Source organism: Strix aluco, chromosome 3, assembly GCF_031877795.1.
Source record: "Strix aluco isolate bStrAlu1 chromosome 3, bStrAlu1.hap1, whole genome shotgun sequence".
Lineage (NCBI taxonomy): Eukaryota > Metazoa > Chordata > Aves > Strigiformes > Strigidae > Strix > Strix aluco.
The window spans coordinates 1,574,552-1,591,801 of record NC_133933.1 but is presented as its reverse complement, the minus strand read 5'-3'; the positions used below and the strand labels follow the sequence as shown (position 1 = coordinate 1,591,801).

Sequence of the window (17,250 nt, the reverse complement as noted above, 5' to 3'; positions counted from 1 at the left end):
TATATTAGGGGCAGAAGAAAGGAAAAGAAAAAAGCTAAGAACAAAGTATTGCTTTCCCAAGGTACTGGTCAGTCTGAGGAGTGCACTGCAACAGGATAGTGACTAACTGAATAGAGTGGGTAGCTACAGGGAAAAGTTTAGATAAATATAATTAAATTTTAAAAGTTTGATAAATTTTAATGCTTAGAGGCCATTCTGTACAGAGTTACCAAGTCTCAGGCAAGGCAACTGCCAGCGGGGGCTGGGAACAAACTCTCCAACCCTCATGCACAGTTCTGCACCGTTGGCTTGGCATGTTGCTGAAGCACCCACCAAAAACCACCACCACAGAATGCTGCAAAAAAAAAAAAAAATCCAATGCAAACACAGTGTCACCACAACCGGACTACAACTCTTCCAGAGAACTCAGTCTGGGACATGGCAATGAATAACTTTTCCTGTGTCTCTCCCTTAATCTTGGATCACACACAGAATCATCGCGGTTAGAAAAGACCTTGAAGATCCTCCAGCCCAACCATGAACCTCACATTGACAGTTCTCAACTCCACCAGATCCCTCAGCGCTGGGTCAACCCGACTCTTCAACCCCTCCAGGGATGGGGACTCCCCCCCCTGCCCTGGGCAGCCCATTCCAACACCCAACAACCCCTTCTGCAAAGAAATCCTTCCTAATATCTAGTCTAAACCTGCCCTGGCACAACTTGAGGCCATTCCCTCTTGTTCTATTGCTTATTTCTTGGTTCAAGAGACTCATCCCCCCTCTCTGCACTTTCCTTTCAGAGAGTTGTAGAGGGCGATGAGGTCTCCCCTCAGCCTCCTCTTCTCCAGACTAAACCCCCCCAGTTCCCTCAGCCGCTCCCCATCAGACCTGTGCTCCAGACCCTGCACCAGCTCCGTTGCCCTTCTCTGGACACACTCGAGTCATTCAATGGCCTTTTTGTAGTGAGGGGCCCAAAACTGAACACAGTCATCGAGGTGCAGCCTCACCAGTGCCGAGTACAGGGGTAAGATCCCTTCCCTGTCCCTGCTGGCCACGCTAGTGCTGACACAAGCCAGGATGCCATTGGCCTTCTTGGCCACCTGGGCACACTGCTGGCTCATGTTCAGCCCGCTGTCAATCAACACCCCCAGGTCCCTCTCTAACTGGCAGCTCTCCAGCCACTCCTCCCCAAGCCTGTAGCGCTGCTGGGGGTTGTTGTGGCCAAAGTACAGAACCCTGCATTTGGCCTTATTGAAACTCCTCCAGCTGGCCTCCGCCCATCGCTCCAGCCTGTCCAGATCTCTCTGCAGGGCCTCCCTACCCTCGAGCAGATCAACACTCCCACCCAACTTGGTGTCACCTGCAAACTTACTGAGGGTGCACTCGATCCCCTCGTCTAGATCATCAATAAAGATGTTAAACAGGAGTGGCCCCAAAACTGACCCCTGGGGGACACCACTCATGACCGAATCAAACAGCTATACGCTCAACTGGTCCTACAGCTGATCGGCACAAAACCTACAGCAGAGCAGGCAGGAGTTCCCACAGCTGCTCACTGGGAGGATACAACCACAACTGCCCAGCACTGACCTTGCCTTGGGCGCTCAGAAGTGCCACCCTAACAATATCAGCCTCACAGTCCTGAGGGCTCACATCCTCTCAAAGGTGGCATCAAAACTGGTGACCAGCCCACACATCAGCACTGTCCTGTCGGTCACAGGATGCAGTCCCAGCACAGCAGCCGGATAACTCACTTCAGGACCCACAAAAGCAGCAACACTACTGTCGCTGTCCTGCCAGGGCCAAGTTGCTGAGCACACAGTGAGACAGGAGGTCTCAAGCCAGAAGTTCCCAACCTGTGACCCTCACACATCTTTGAAATAGCAGAGCTGTCCCGGACAACCACAACAGCCCAATGTGCAGCCGTGCACAGCAAGTACCACACAAGGAGTTACACACATCCACTGACCAGCAGGATCTAACCGCAGAGCCTCCTCGTTTTCACACTTGCTTTGCTGCATCCTTAATAGAAGAGTGCAGCCAACAGCAGGATTTTCCTCTAAACGTGGACAGAGAGTGAATAATCATTAGGACTGGGGGAATTGGATGCGCTGAAAGGCAGAGAGCTGGGGTCCTGATCTGGTGAGGAGAGGTTTATATAGTGGAAAGGTTGGGAGATGCAACAGAACTTCACCACGAGATCTGGGTGGGAGCTAAGATGGTGGTGGCAAGAGGTGCAGGTACCTGGACAGAAGCAAAAGGTTCCAAGCTTGCAGGAAGGAGAACATGTGGCAGGAGAGTGGGGACAGGAAGTTTTACTCTTCTTTCACATCTGTGTGGCAGAAAAAAAAAAAAATCACAAAGGTAAGGGGCTGACAAGCAGCTGGGAGATTCACTAACTTTACAAATTCCTGGTGTAGAGAACAAGAGCCAAAATTCAACAGCCAATTCCCAGCTACACTCATCAGTTGTGCTAGAAAGTTGTGCTGCTCATCATCTTATTTCTGCTGCTTCTGGAAATTCTTGGCAGGACAGAATAAGCTTACAGAGGTGTTTATAGGAACCTATTCAATCTTCTCCTTGCTAAAGCCCAACTCTTCTTTTGCTTACAACAACCTCCTGCTCCCTCTTCTGCTGGACACACATTTCTAATCCAACACTCAAACTAAAACAGCATTTCATTTATTTCACACTGCAAAGTTCCACCTGCTTTTTGCCAGACCAGTTATATTCTCCTTTTATTTTTAGGATTTACAGTTTGTCCTGCACAGAGTCTTTGGGAAATACATACCAAACTGCAGCAAATCAATAATTCATTTGACCAACAAAAAAATCCAGCAGGCTCCCTCTGAATCCTAACTACACATGGATAGACGCCAAATAAACCTCTTGATCCAGAGCCATTTAGTGCTCTGTTCTCTGCAAGCCATGTGGGCTCAGAAAGAATGAGTTTCCAGGCATAGGTGTTTATATTCTTGCACATCCTTCCTCACAAAATGAACCTTGCATATATTCCAGTCAACCCCTGCATGTAAAATAAAAGGAAAAATGGACAAGCATTGAGCTATGTTTTTAATATCAAACAGCAACAGTTCTGCCAGACCAGTGGGGAAAATAAGAACAAGAATTGCAGAGCCTTCCCCACAGTCAGCCCGATGCCTGCTCTGTCCTGTACAAACACAGCACACAAGCACTGGGACGGAGCTCAAGGAGCACATGTTCCAATAACACAATGGAAAAGGCACAAAGAACTGGCTAAAACTTGGCATCAAACGTGGCCAACTGCTTTCCTCAACACAGAAGATGAAAATAAACAAACACACTTTTGCTCAATGAAACCAGCTCGGACAAAATGTATTCACCAGCTACAAAAAAGCAACAACCATTGGAGCCTGAGGCAAATGCCATCAGACATTCTACCTATCCTTAAGCTTGTGAAAAGTCACCACTACTGTCTTCAGCAGCTTTTACTATTCCAGATGTAGCTGTAGGTTCTGCAAGGATTTTGGGAGGCCCTCTACTTAATGCAAGAGACAGCAAAACTGCTAATAGTTTCTGTGAAACATTGTTAAAAGGAAGAGGAGAATCATCTTGAAATCTATGGCAAACACAAATATATGCTGGAGGGAATTCAACATAGACAGTTCATACTCTTATGTTCGTCAATGATAGCAAATTAAAACTGGTCTTACGCACTCAATGCACAGGACTGGAGTATTTAAAAAAAACTCAATATGTTAAGCGCAGTATATCTCCAGAGAAATTAGGTATTGACTGCATGCCTCAGTGAGTAGAAAATCTACAAAAATCCATAGGAGGCATTGATCCAAATATTACTTTTTAACACTAACTATGTAACAGTTTTTTAAATGTACACCGGGTGCAGATATAATTCTGTTTAATTATCAATCAGCAAACAAAAATGTAATACTGTTTATACAGTATGGTCTTTAAAAATGAATACAATGAATACACTCAAACACTACGCTAAAACTAACCATGCAGTTGTGCCATATGAAATTTGCATCAAAATAAAAATGTTGGAAATTTAAAAAACCCACACGCTGGTTGCAGTGAGATCCAGCCACCAAACACAGGAATGCTGATGGGGTGGGTCAGATCCTGTGGCAGAGCCCCATTTAGGCCCTGACTTGGTTCAAAGTGACCTCTGGACCTAGACAGGGATGTAACCAAGGCTGCGATGAACACTTGCAAACCCCCGACAAGCCTGGAAGCCCCCAAGCAGCACTGTGGCACAGGAGAACCAGCCTGCGGGGCCCACACACACCCACTGCGGAGCAGAGATGAGCCGTGGAAAACTAAAGACAAAGCCAGCATGAAGAGGTCAGACACGAGGCAGGGCAGCTGCTCCCAGCCCTTCCCAGCTCCAGGGGAATTCCTCTTCAGTTCTAGCACAAAATGAAAGCCACCAGCACCACCAGCATACATCGGGCACTCATTAAAGTAACTTGTTTGAAGGCAACCTTTTGCCATCAGCTGCCACAGGAGCAGCTCATCCGACTCAGCCCTTACCACAGGCTGTCAGAAAAATATGGACTAATTCTACCACCCAAAAGTGTTCCCACACAGTGGCTGCTAGTAGGAAACTTTCTGGATCTCGGTGGACTGCAGAACCTCTACACCTGATGAACTCCACAGAGAGCTTAGGGAATAAACAGGCATGCAGCTGGGTTAAACTCTCAATGCAAGTCGGGGAACATCAACGTTGATTTGAATTAGTGGGAAGTGGTTGCATTTGATTGGCTTTATGCAAGGAGGTTATCGGCTTCAAGCATTGCCAAGAGGCATTTGCAAAATCAACAAATTTGTAATTTTGTTTTAAGTTGCAGTATGTACCTCAAATCACTGTATATATTCAGGTAGCTACTTTATGAGCAAGTCTAAATGTTCTCATTTGTCTCACTCAATACAACAACAGGTACTATTCAGCAGTTTTGAGGTTCGAGATATTTATGTTGTTATGAACATTCAGGAAATGCCCTCTGGAAAGGATTCTCAATTATATAAAATATAATTTAAAAATTAGAACTATATTCCAAGAGCATTGACACAAAAAAATACTCCATTCTGAAAAACTGGGGAACACCAGAACGAAGGCTGTCCATGCAGCTTTAATTTGCCAACAGTGAAGTAATCTTTAAACACTTTCCAGAAGAACACCCCACCTCACTTGGTACATGATACTCCATCACAAGTTGGGAGTAGAGGAGACTGTTGAGGAAAGCAACCCTTTGCCCCAGCTGTTGGAAGTCTTTTAGAATCCTGAAGCATCTCTGCAACTCTGAACCTCACAACAAGATGAGGGAAACGAGTCGCTGTGTTCTGCCATCTGGACCTGGGCAACCTCAGACAGAAGTGGCTGCAGATGCGTATTTTCCCTGGGATGTTGAGAGACCTGCTGCAAATGGGAAAGTCTGGTAACCTGACCTTAATGGATTCAGGCTGTTGCAAGGTCAGAGCTGAGGCATTCAACATGGAAAGTTTGGATTCTCTGCGACATACCAGATACCACATCATGTTCTGCAGGCTTTTCCGGCAGGAGCAGCAGAAAAACCTGCGCATTTTCTGTTTGCAGCTATTAACAAGCAAAAAATTTTCAACTCTAAGATGGGGGGTAAGCTCCCCCAAGATACCTTTCTGAATATTTTGCTTCCTGGAGTCCTCTGCTTTTCACCAATTCCATCATGGCTTTAGCTCCTCGAGGCGGGGAATCTAACCCACAGATTGCAAAAGACAACTTAACTCACACTTGCATGGGGACACCTTTTGCCACCCAAGCCTGTAAAATTTCCATACTCTTTCAAATAAAAGGAATTATCTGTTCTGCAATCATATACCCATCAGACACCTGTGCACTAGACAAACTAGCTGCTATAACTATCCAACTCGCAAATGCCAAATACTCCAGCTTCCACCTATTCTTCAAATAGCATCCACATCAAATATGAGTACACAGCTACACTGCTCACACTACCAGGAAAAACAAGCCAGATCTCCAAAAAATGCACGGTATGCTCAGGAGGGCTAGAAGAGTCTGAAACAGATGCCCTCTTCGCCACAAAATATTTTTTAGCAAGCGAAATTGTGCAATTGTCTTAGCAGCAAATACTTGACAGTCTTATTTCATTTTTCCTAATGACCAGAGTTAAACGACTGCAGGTTTTAACAGCGCCGGCAAATTATCAAGACCCTCTACATTACATGGTCAATGGTCCTTTTAATAGAAAAAGCAATAATATACAGTTGTTTGTGCCAACTAAAACTCGTTAGAAAGTATTAGTTTAAGGTAACAGTTCAGCAGCTATTAACAAGCACAAATTTCTACAGTTATCGCTTGTGACACTGTGATCCTAGCAAAGCTGGCAGCAGAAAACCATTCCTTTTGTTTTAGAAAATCTTGGGGTGGGGGGGAATAGGGAAAGAAAAGTTAACAAAAACACTGCTTCGTTGGAAGCGTCAAAGTTTTTCAATAATCACCATTTTTTTCACTAGCATAACATTAGAATTGACTTTTTGTCTTGCTGACATAGCAACTAAGAAAGTTGTGTCGCATTGACCATATTGATTGTGAACAATGCAGCCATCAGTGGGACTCTGCACCATATATTTTCAATATTGACCTCCCATTCCCTTTTCCATGGCTCTATGGGTCTGCTATTGGATTTGGACTGCAGTGTAATAAACAGCTAAGGTTTAATTAATGGTAAATGAATACAAGACATAGGTTATGACTTTAACTAATTAGGGAATTGTTGAATTAAGTCTGCCTTGGAATGCAAGGCAGTACAATCAATATCCAATAAAAGGACTATGTATGTAATTTACCTGCAAATGTGTTTCCAATACCATCAAAGTGAGTTTAAATAAGTAAGATATATGAAAGGCTACTGGAAAAAGATTTCAAAAAGTTAACACTTTATGGCTTCAAAAAAGGTTTTTCTCCTTGCAGAAGGAATGTCATCTTGAAATATCCTCTCATAACACAGATGGTGACACTCAGACACAGCTCTCCCTAAAGGAGAGTGCAGACTCGAAACATTTTTCCTTGACAATGCAACATTAGCAAACATCGCCTCTGCAGAGTATAGCAAACACAAACCAGTACTCCCAACATGAACCAATTAAGTTTAATGGCAAGCTCTTCTCAGGGCATCTTGGTCCGCCTTCCCAGTACCATATGTGCTGCAGCCTCTCCGTTCTCATCGTGCCGCCCCCCTTCCCCCACCAGCCCCGGAGAAGCGTTCCCAGGTACAAGAAGAGGTCACCACACAAGGGTCTGATCAACCCTGAGCAATCCCCAAGACTACTCCTATTGTATACATCAGCTCACACAGCCTGATTACTCATTCTGTAATCACTCCTCTGAAATAAAAAAAAGAAACCTACCTACTCCCTTGTGGGCATCTATGCTGGTAAACTCTATTGTCCCATTATGGCCCTTCCTAGGATTTTCCTGATACTGTTTGTGGTTCCCATTGGGACAATATCTGTAGGAAAGTCCATAATCTGCAAGATAAACCTGGAAGACATGAACAGACAAATGAATAATGCTTTTGTCCTTTGAAAGTATAACCTTTATAATTAAGTCTTAAGAAACTGATAGGTTAAGGACAGCCTTAGATCTAAATTTTATTAAACCAAATGGTGCCTCAGGATAAAATATGTACAACTGGGGGCTATAACAGCTGCCCTCCCCATTTAAATCCTTCCACTACTATGTTCTTATTTCAGAGTCGAGCAGAATTTCAGTCTTTTTATTTTGTTCCTAAGCTCTCTCCTCTCCAGGTGGGCATCTAGACATCATAAACTGCAATATGCCTTTTATGGATCCTCACATTGCTTATGGGACCCCTTCCCCTCCTTACTTAAACAGGCACATACACACCCCTGTTCAAATTTTCCACCAGCTGAGACTGTACAATTTCATAACAGCAGTGCAGCTTAAAAGCCAGAGGAAAAGAGAGGCAGTAGTTTCCCCCAGCTGGACTGGATGAGGGGCTGCAGCACTAACAGGGACTGTGACCAGGGGACTGCTGGCCATTAGCCTAACCATAGCCTCATCTTTTGGAATGTCACTGTCCGTAACTTCGTACTGGCAACAACCATTTAAACACCAAGTACGTGATAAAACAAAGCAAAACTAGCCCCCCCACTCAGAAAGCCATCTTAGTAATTTATAATAAATTTTATTTATAATAAATTTTTAAAAGGCACGGAGCCAGACTTCGCTCTCAGTTACTCTGAAGCAAATACATGAAGCTAAATCGGCATAAAGGAAAGAAATTTGGGCCCCCACTGTGTATACTGCAGCAAGCTCATGTATTCTGCCACAGTTATCTTTCCATCCTGGCACAGGTCAATTTTTTTTTTTCCAAGATGCTTCACTAGAGCTACCTAAATGATCAGAGGGAAGAAGCCCCACAGTTCTGAATGACATCTCTGGGAGATGCCCTTGCATATTCTTGGGACTTAACTGTGAAAGTATTAACAGACTTTAAACTGACTTTAAACTTAGTCCTGCTCACTTTTATGGTATTTGAAACTGAACACGGAATAGCTCAGGAGAGCTGATTTTTACTTTCTGTTCTGCTGCTGCCTGTCAAGACAAACCCGAACATGCCATCTGGCTCCTACGCCTCTATTTCTCTACGGGCACCGTGCACGCAGTACTGCATCCATGTCAATTCTGCCACTCACCATAACTCAGATTAAGGGCACAAGTCCACCTTATGAAGTTCAGATTAACATGTTCTACCCTCCAACGGGGTAGAAATAATACATGCACATGGTCAATTACTGCAGCTCAACTGACAAGCAGTAACTTGTTGAAAGCAGCTGGAATTTCATCACAGACTGTCCACCTCACAATATCCCACAGGTTATTTTCTCACTGTCATTTTCACACTCCCACTGGCCTTTGCCCTTTACATTGACCAGTTCTCACATTAGGTAAGTGCTTTTTTATAAATATCCAAGTATGGTACTTTCACTTAAAAAAATGCTACAGACTGCTATTATATTGCCAACAGAACTGATCTCTGGGGCAAAAGATAAATCATCTGAAGGCCTACAGAGATCATGTCTACTAAATCGTATTATAAAGAAAAAGTTTCTTATCTGAACCTTAGTTTTGTTTCCTCTTTAGCTAAAAAAATAGTTTATCCTGTAAAAGTCTAAAATAAACTCTTCTGGCACTCACTTGTAATTTAATTATGTCACTCCTGGTAGAGGAAAAACAAACAAACAAAAAACCCTCAAGAAAACTTAACGCATTATTTTGTAGCACAGTCTGTTGAACTACTGATTCCTGTTTGTGCTCCAGGCAGCTTCAAATCCTGGGATGGTCGGTCTCTTGGTTTTACTGTTTCTGCTGCAGGATCTGTGCTTATTTGGAGCATGTAAGCTGGGATGCAGCATTCACTTCCTGCAGGGTGATGGCTTTTAAGACTACCGGTGATGTTTTTCACCTGACAGACTATACAAACTGTGATACAAGATTAAAGACCGTAGGCACGTTGAGAAAATCTGGGACAAGGCATAAACTTGGTTGGGTTGACCGATTTGATTTTCTCTTGCATCTGTTCTCCAGCGTATTCCTGACGCTCTGGTACCTGTCCTAATTGAGCCCACAGTCAGTGTGAGAGAACTAATTTAAACTACCCTAATATCAAGTTTTGCGAGTCTTCTGCATCCTTTGTGGGCTGGGAAGGAGAGCAGGCTAGAAGGTGTATTCTTCCCAGGCTAAGTGGTACATTTTGATTTTTGCTCAACTAGATTTCTGACATGTACAGCTGACCAGGTACAATAACATGAAATACAGAGCAGATTTCAACCTTTAAAAATTCAGGCTATGCCTTATAGTAAAATGAGATTTGAACCGTTAGAAAAAACAATACAAGAAGAGCATCTCTGCCAGCTCTCCGGTTCTGTCTGAGCCGGGAACACGAGCTTATGTGATAGACACTCCCATATGGCAGCCCAGCCTTGGTCTTTAAAACTCACAACAGGGCGTCTAGAAAGTAGCCACAAACATTTGCTAGTCAAACCTGAACCACACGAAAAAGTTGCCAGTTATCCCACAGACACATCACAGTAACGATATACTCTTAATCCATTTTTAAGCAACAGATTTGCTCAAAATACCTCCTGTAGTAGTATCAGCTAAGCACTTTTAAACTTATACTGAAAAACCCCTCTAAAAATGAAAAATAGCTTCAGGTTATCCTGCCTTGATTGATGGTGGCAAGACCTGGAACCCAAGAAGCAATCACTTCAAGTCACTCACATGCAGTTGCAACAACATCTGTGATTGCACCACAGTTTGCTCCAGAAGTTGGTTGTGAGTGTCATTGTTCAGCTTCTAGCTGAGCCATTTATCACTTCCACAACGTTCACATCAGATTTTTTTCCACAAACGTGCAACCGCTGGTAGCCTCTCAAGGCAAAGCCTCTTGGCCACCAACAAAAATCAATCCCCTTCAGCTTGTACAAAACCAGCAATGCACTGTTACAACCTTGCCACAACCATTATCAGTACAACTACATTATTTTAAATTACCATTAATTTCATTTCATCAATTCTCATTATAACCCTTTCATCATTAAAAAGATATATAATTCTTTATAGCTAGTTGTCACTTTTTGATAATGTAGCACAGCGTGCCCTTCCAAATTTGCTCAGAACATGGCTGGTAGGGGTAGTTAACAAATTTGTAGGTTTTTGCAAGTGTTTTCAGGGTACAGGGAGGGGGAAAACAAGATAAGTATTAAAGAATATTGAGAAAAATTAAGTGTTCATATGTGTTTCAATACCATAAATATTTTTCATCTGCATGCTTTTTTTATAAGCAACAAAACAAATAAGAATAAAAAGCAAACAAAACATGCACAGTAAGAGAAACAAGGCACCCGAAACAAGAGGTGGCAACATGGATGCTGAAGGTACAGCAGTGACATAAGCCTAATACAGATGGGTTTAACTGTGTTACGTTGTACACTCCTTTCCATACACTTACTGTAACTCTTGGTTCTTTTTTTCGTGGTTTGTTTTTTTGTTTTGGTTTGTTGGGGGTGGGAGGTTTGTTTGTTTTTCCGTTTGGGGGTTTTTTTGGGGTTTTTTTGTTTTTTTTTTTTTTTTTTTATTTTTACACATCCCAGTCTGCACTAGATTCAGCAGTGCTTAGCACAGCCCATTATTAATAGATTTTGTTATAGATTAAGAGACAGATTTCTGAAGTCTTCACACTTAATTTCATGCAAACATGAATGTGCCCATCTTATTCAAGCGACCAGCCACACAGGCACAAATAATTTACATGCACAAGCAACCAGCCGTAGATTCAGCGGTCCTCTTGTCCTTTCTGTGCAAGACTCCCTCAGTGCTTTATATCTGAAGTGCTAAGTATCTGCTAAACATATAAAATTCTTACAACCTGTATGCATTATGATATATAACTACACTAATCTGGGAAGTCACAAGCCTAGCGCTTTGGATTCTCATGGTGTTCTCTTTATCTTGAAGTAGACATAGCATGAGATTTATCACTGAAAGGATAACAACACAGTGATTTTCTTTGTATATTTTCTTTCCAGTGGTTCCATTACTAGGCTTATGTAATGCGTTGTAAATAATTAAGTAGATACCTACTAATAAGAGGCAGATTGGTTGCTAATGGCCATAGTGCTGTCAACTTCTAGTTGCTAATGGCCGAAGTGCTGTCAACTTCCGTTGGACACTACGCTACAAGACGACTAAATGTAGACTGAAGTCCGTCTTGGGACAAGAAGTCTGAAGTATAGTGTTCGGGTCAGAAACAGCATCTTTCACAAAACAGAAGCAAAGGAAGGAGGAGAGCAGGTTACACAAAGGAGAGAGGGAACAACATCTGTGACTTGTCAGTGGCAAGTCCCCATGCTGGAATCAACTGAACTCCAAGATATTTGGGCCATTGCTACAAAAAAAATTAAACCAGTGTAAACAGTTCTATCCAAATATAGCAGCAGGACTGATGAAAGAAAATTAAGGTCATCTGATTGTGAAGCTACATCTCAGATCAGGGGTGCAGCCAGCATCCATGAGTTAAAACTCAGCTGTTTCTGTCCGGTACCTCTGCATACTGTATCCTTCCTAAAAACACGTGAAGGAGAACAGAGAAGATTTTAGTTTTTCTCAATTCATCTGCTCTTTAGCCAGTCTGGCATACTTGACTAAAGAGCAGGAATCACAATGGTTCATCTCACAATGAAAAATGCCTTAAAGTTGGAATTGTTTTCATGCCTGTTTTTCCCGTATGATCAGTGTGTGAGTTCTGTATCTGCTACGCTGGTCCATTGAAAGCTGGTCTTAGAAGTTATTATTTTGAAGCATTTTTGTATTCGTTTTTCCTTTATGGTTAGGGCTATCTATGATAATCAAGTCTGAGAGTTTTAGTCTGTACCTGTCTTGTCTAAGAAATGCCTACAATCAAGATCAGAACTGAGGTACAAATGCAATTAAAATTTACAACTTAAAAATCCAAATAGACAACTTCTGGTACAGACTGGAGTCTGCAACACTTCCCAATTATTCCATGGGGGAAGAAAGGAAAATACTACAAGGTAATCATTTGGAAGAGGGATTCTTCCAAACCTTATTTCATTTATTAAAAAGTTGGATTTTAAGCTCTTGTCTGGTGACCACTTGTCCCTTTTAACAGCATCACAATTTAAATGAGTTTAATGGATTTCAATTTCTTTTTCAGGGCTTATATCAGTAATGCTTATTCTGCTTTATCATACAGTTACTACTATGCACCAAATTATCTTTAACTCGCTGCAATACTGAGACAGTGCTTCACTTGTTCTGTAATTTATAGGTCTGATCACTTCAAGTTTTCTTTCAGGCCTCTCCGAGATTCATGGGCTGTGTACTTCCCTCAGTACATCACTCCTGTTCTGTCAGTCATTGTGCAGGGTCCATGTTCAGAAACATATTGACTACAGAATTGATCTTCTGACCTGTAACTCACTGAATGGCCTCGCTCCCTTCTATTGAACAGATCTGCAGCAGGCTGCTCTTTGAGGTCAGTTGATTCTGATCTTCTAACCATTTCTAAACATCATTTGGAGGTTACAGAGTGACAGGACCTTTACTTTATTTGTTTCTCTGCCTTGCCACAGAAGGTAGGGGATACCAGTATGGATTTCACATGTTCTTTCAAAAAGGGGACTGTGATATTTATTGGCTGTGGTGTAAATTTACCAAGTTAATTTACAGAAGAGAGAGAGAGTAGCAGCAGAAAGTCTAACATAGAAAAAAGATCTTTTTTGGAACTGCAGGCAGTCGGTGACAAATTCATTCATAAGAGTACACATGAACAGCCACTAAATGATAAAAGAATGCAAAGTTGAGTATAAAGGTACACATGCTTTCTTGAACAGAGATTTGTGTCTCTTCACCGAAACAGAATTTGGAAATACATTTTGAATACTTTTTTTTTTCCAAGAGATTAGTTATGAGTTTCTTTTAAAAACAAATTTGCAGAATTAAAGAACACTTCCAATTTATTTTCTCTTAAGATCCTAGACCCTAAAGAACAAGAACCCACTAGCATAAAATTCTTAACAAAAACTCACCACAGAAATTGTTAGGTCAGACAGCTTTATCATGCCAACTCCCACTGGAGCTACAGGTGTCTCAGCTTGTGTTCCTGAGTTTGACATTGGCTAGATGCTCTCGCTCCCTATTTATGAGATCAGGTTGATCACCTTACCTCCCAGTCCCATTGTTTTAAAAAAAAACAAGACAAGGGCAATCTAGCTATCCACCATTTTAGCAAAGAGAGAAAGTGGGATTAAACATTTCACAGGCACTTGGTAGCAATAACAGTGTCTCAGGTTTTATCTGAAGTGTTCAAGGTTAGTATAAGATTGCCGAATTAAAATACAGCATCTCTGACAACAGTTTAGAGGATACAGGACAAAATATTCCATATTGTTGTCATATTTAGTCAGCGACAATGCTCCACAGAGCTTCCCAAAATACTGTCCTGGTAAATACATAATACATTCAGCTCACCAGCATGTTATAAAGACAGCTTGACTTGTAGAAAAGGCTGTCGCAACATCATGAAATGTTACGTAGGAACTGGACACGTTTGGAATACGAAGAAGCAACTTTCATGGCAAAATTACACGCAGATTAATGGCACATGCAAATAGCCAGGACATGACAAATGCAAACTCCTCTGCGCAAGTACACATGTATAGTTCTGAATACCTGAATCTGTGTGAGAATATTGTCTAGTACTGCTCCAAACCCAGGTAAAGAACATTTATTGAAGTACGAGGACAGACAGACATCAGACTCAGTAATTCCAGGGGAAGGATATTCAATTAGTGACATATGAAGATCTACTAATTTGAAAGTTTTAGCTGTTGTGTTGGTGAGATTATTTCTCCTTTTCATGCCCCACAAGTCACAGAGCATACACATTTCAAGGTATTGTGCAAGCTGCATCTGGAAAATAATTTTTTATTTGACCAGAAACAGACCCATTAAGCCATCTGCCCTGCTATGGAAGCTAATATTACACACAATACCTTAAAATACATTGAGAAATAACCATCACTGTCTACATGGCTGTAGACTGGCATGGCATAGTTATCATGGCTTCAGTGAAATCAGAAGACCCTTGGCCACTTGCAGAATTTTTGGGGCCCATGACTCGGAAGTTTACCTGAATAATATCTGAACAGCTCTAAGTTTTCTTAAGCATATCGAAATGAAAGTTTAATTCATACCTTACAAATGCAAGCAAACATTAGAAATTCTCTCCTGTTAACTCTTCTGAATTAGAATGTGAACTTTCTAGAATTTTTTATAGAATAACTTCAGTGAAAAAGAAATTTTACTGAAACAAAATTCTACATAAAACCTCTCAGCAGTAACATACGCTTTGTACGAGCTGAGCTAGGAGTCACTTAAACTGGAATATCTATTGATCTATTTAATAAACTTAAGTTATATTGCCACCTAAAACCTCTGTCCAGTAACTCACAAGTACCTTATTTTCAATCTGTCAATGAATTTACTACTCTTGAAAACAAAACACTAGTATAGCATGATACAGACAACATGAGAAACAAATCAGAAAATCACCCCACAATCTGGCTAATTCAAAAGCAGCTGATCAAAGCCAGCTACATGTCTTAAAATTTTATGATTACTGTAAATGGACACTTCCAAAATGATTTCAATGTGAAAAACAGCCGCATATCTTGCTGTCATAAAAATACACAATAGCCAAGACAAAAGAAGTCATTTGAGTTATGTTAATGGGTTTGGGTAGCAGATCGTTTTGTCTCTAAATAGCCTCCTCCTTTGGATTCAGCAGGCTGGTAAACACCATAAACTGAGATTATGTACTGGCTGCTGCCACTGTCTAAAACATGGTTGTTTTAAACAGCTACAATAGTTTTCAAACTATGTGTTTTAGAAAGCTCAAAAGTTAAATTTGACTCAACTATTTAACTTGAAACTTGTAAAAAAGCAGATATAGTTCAATGGTTCAACCTCTGATGGCAGTGAGCTGTTTTGCAAGACCTGTTTCTTCACCACTACAGCCAAAAAACAAAAATTTAAAAAAAAAAGGGAGAAGTATTGCTTACAGCTAATTATATTTACTTGAAGTTAAGAGATGTCCTTTTTTCCTAAATGATATTTTTTCTAAGAAAAAAAAGCATACTTCAATTTTATTAGCCAAAGAAAAAAAGACCTTGTAAGAGCATGTGGAGTATGACAGGATCAAAAGATTTGTTTCAGAACGTTTCACCAAAACACTTTCAAGGCTAGCTTTAGGCTTTGGCATGTCAGAGAGCAGCAACCTTAATCCTACTTACCTGTTATATCCACTACAATGAGCAGGACGTAAGAATTAGCAGCATGGAAACACAATTCGTGACAACATTAGAAAGCTAGAACTTCCCAAGAATCAAAATACAATAGGCCATATCCTCAAACTCTACTGATATACTTAAACCAGCATAACCTAGAACAGCAATTAGGTCCTCTAACTTCGCCTCTTGATTAGTTTACCCATTCATACCAGTACCCCAGTCAGCAGAGCACAAAAGCAGAGGTCTGTCGTGTTTCCTTCTCAGACCTTAAGCTCTACAGAGCCACTTTCAGATTTGTCGTGAGAGGATGTTAATGTTCATGCATAAACTTCTTTTAATAGGTGAATTGTTAATGCAGAATATACATAAGTTAAAACTATTAAACAGTTAGAAACACCTTAGAGTAACAGTGTAGATAAGTAAACGTGCTTACCTCATGTGGATTGGCATAGCCCAAGAGTAGATTTGCTGCTTTAATGTCACCATGAACATACTCATTTTCATGTATATATTCCAAAGTATCCAACTAGAAAAGGATTTAGAAAAGAAAACATCACCATCGTCTCCACTCTGCCCCTAACTTTACCACCAAATATTTCTCACTTATACAGTGAAATCAAGGGCTACACAGACTGAGCTGACAAATTTGGTTTGAGTTAGAGCACAAGGACTACCCACTCTGTCCGCAGGGTCTGTTCCCCCCAGGCACATAGCTGATGGCAAATCAAAAACAAGCCATGCTTTGCCATGAGGTATCCTTGCATAACTACCTATGAGTGCCAGCTTCTAAGGTCATAAAGCAAGAACGAAACTAGTACTTTACAAACACTGGAGGAAACGTTGAGAATACCAAGCTCTTAAAAAGAAGATATTCAATCAGCCCTGAAGGTTTATAATGCCTGTTATTATATGACCTGCACTGCATGTCACCATACCCCTGCACCATCATCCTTCTTTAGCTCCTTATTGAGGTATGATAGCTCCAACTGTTATTAAATAGAACATTTGTGCTTGGCAACTCAAAGGATGACCTAATCCTGGCTTTTGCAGAGTACAATGAGTGTTACAAGTCTGTCAATTATATGACTATGAGAGCCCTTCACTTTTTTTTAATTATTATTATTAAGGTTAAAAGGAAACTTTGGAGGTTTGCAGTCTAAACCTCCCGCTTCAAGCAGCACTAATGTAAGTTAGATCAGGTAGTACAAGAGATTGAATAGTCAAGTTTTAAAAATCCCCAAGGATGGATGTTGCACAGCCTCTGGAAAGCACACTCCAATCCTAAGACACTCTGTCTGTGAAAACTTTTCCTTTACAGTCAAGAATTCCTCTTCCTGCTATTTATGACCATTGCCTCTACTCCATTTGTTGTGC

The 17,250-nt window shown here is 41.3% G+C and overlaps 1 protein-coding gene across 3 annotated transcripts in view; it reads right to left on the bottom strand.

Annotated features, from left to right (window-relative positions):
* The window catches only part of VRK2 (VRK serine/threonine kinase 2), a 46,807-nt gene that overhangs the window by 15,799 nt on the left and 13,758 nt on the right, over positions 1 to 17,250 (bottom strand). For all 3 annotated transcript variants that reach the window (XM_074817124.1, XM_074817122.1, XM_074817123.1), the window contains exons 7-8: positions 16,310 to 16,402; positions 7,387 to 7,519 (exon numbers count right to left, since the gene is read on the bottom strand). In XM_074817124.1, the coding sequence (XP_074673225.1) occupies positions 7,387 to 7,519; positions 16,310 to 16,402 (226 nt within the window). The remainder of the gene's footprint in view (positions 1 to 7,386; positions 7,520 to 16,309; positions 16,403 to 17,250) is intronic.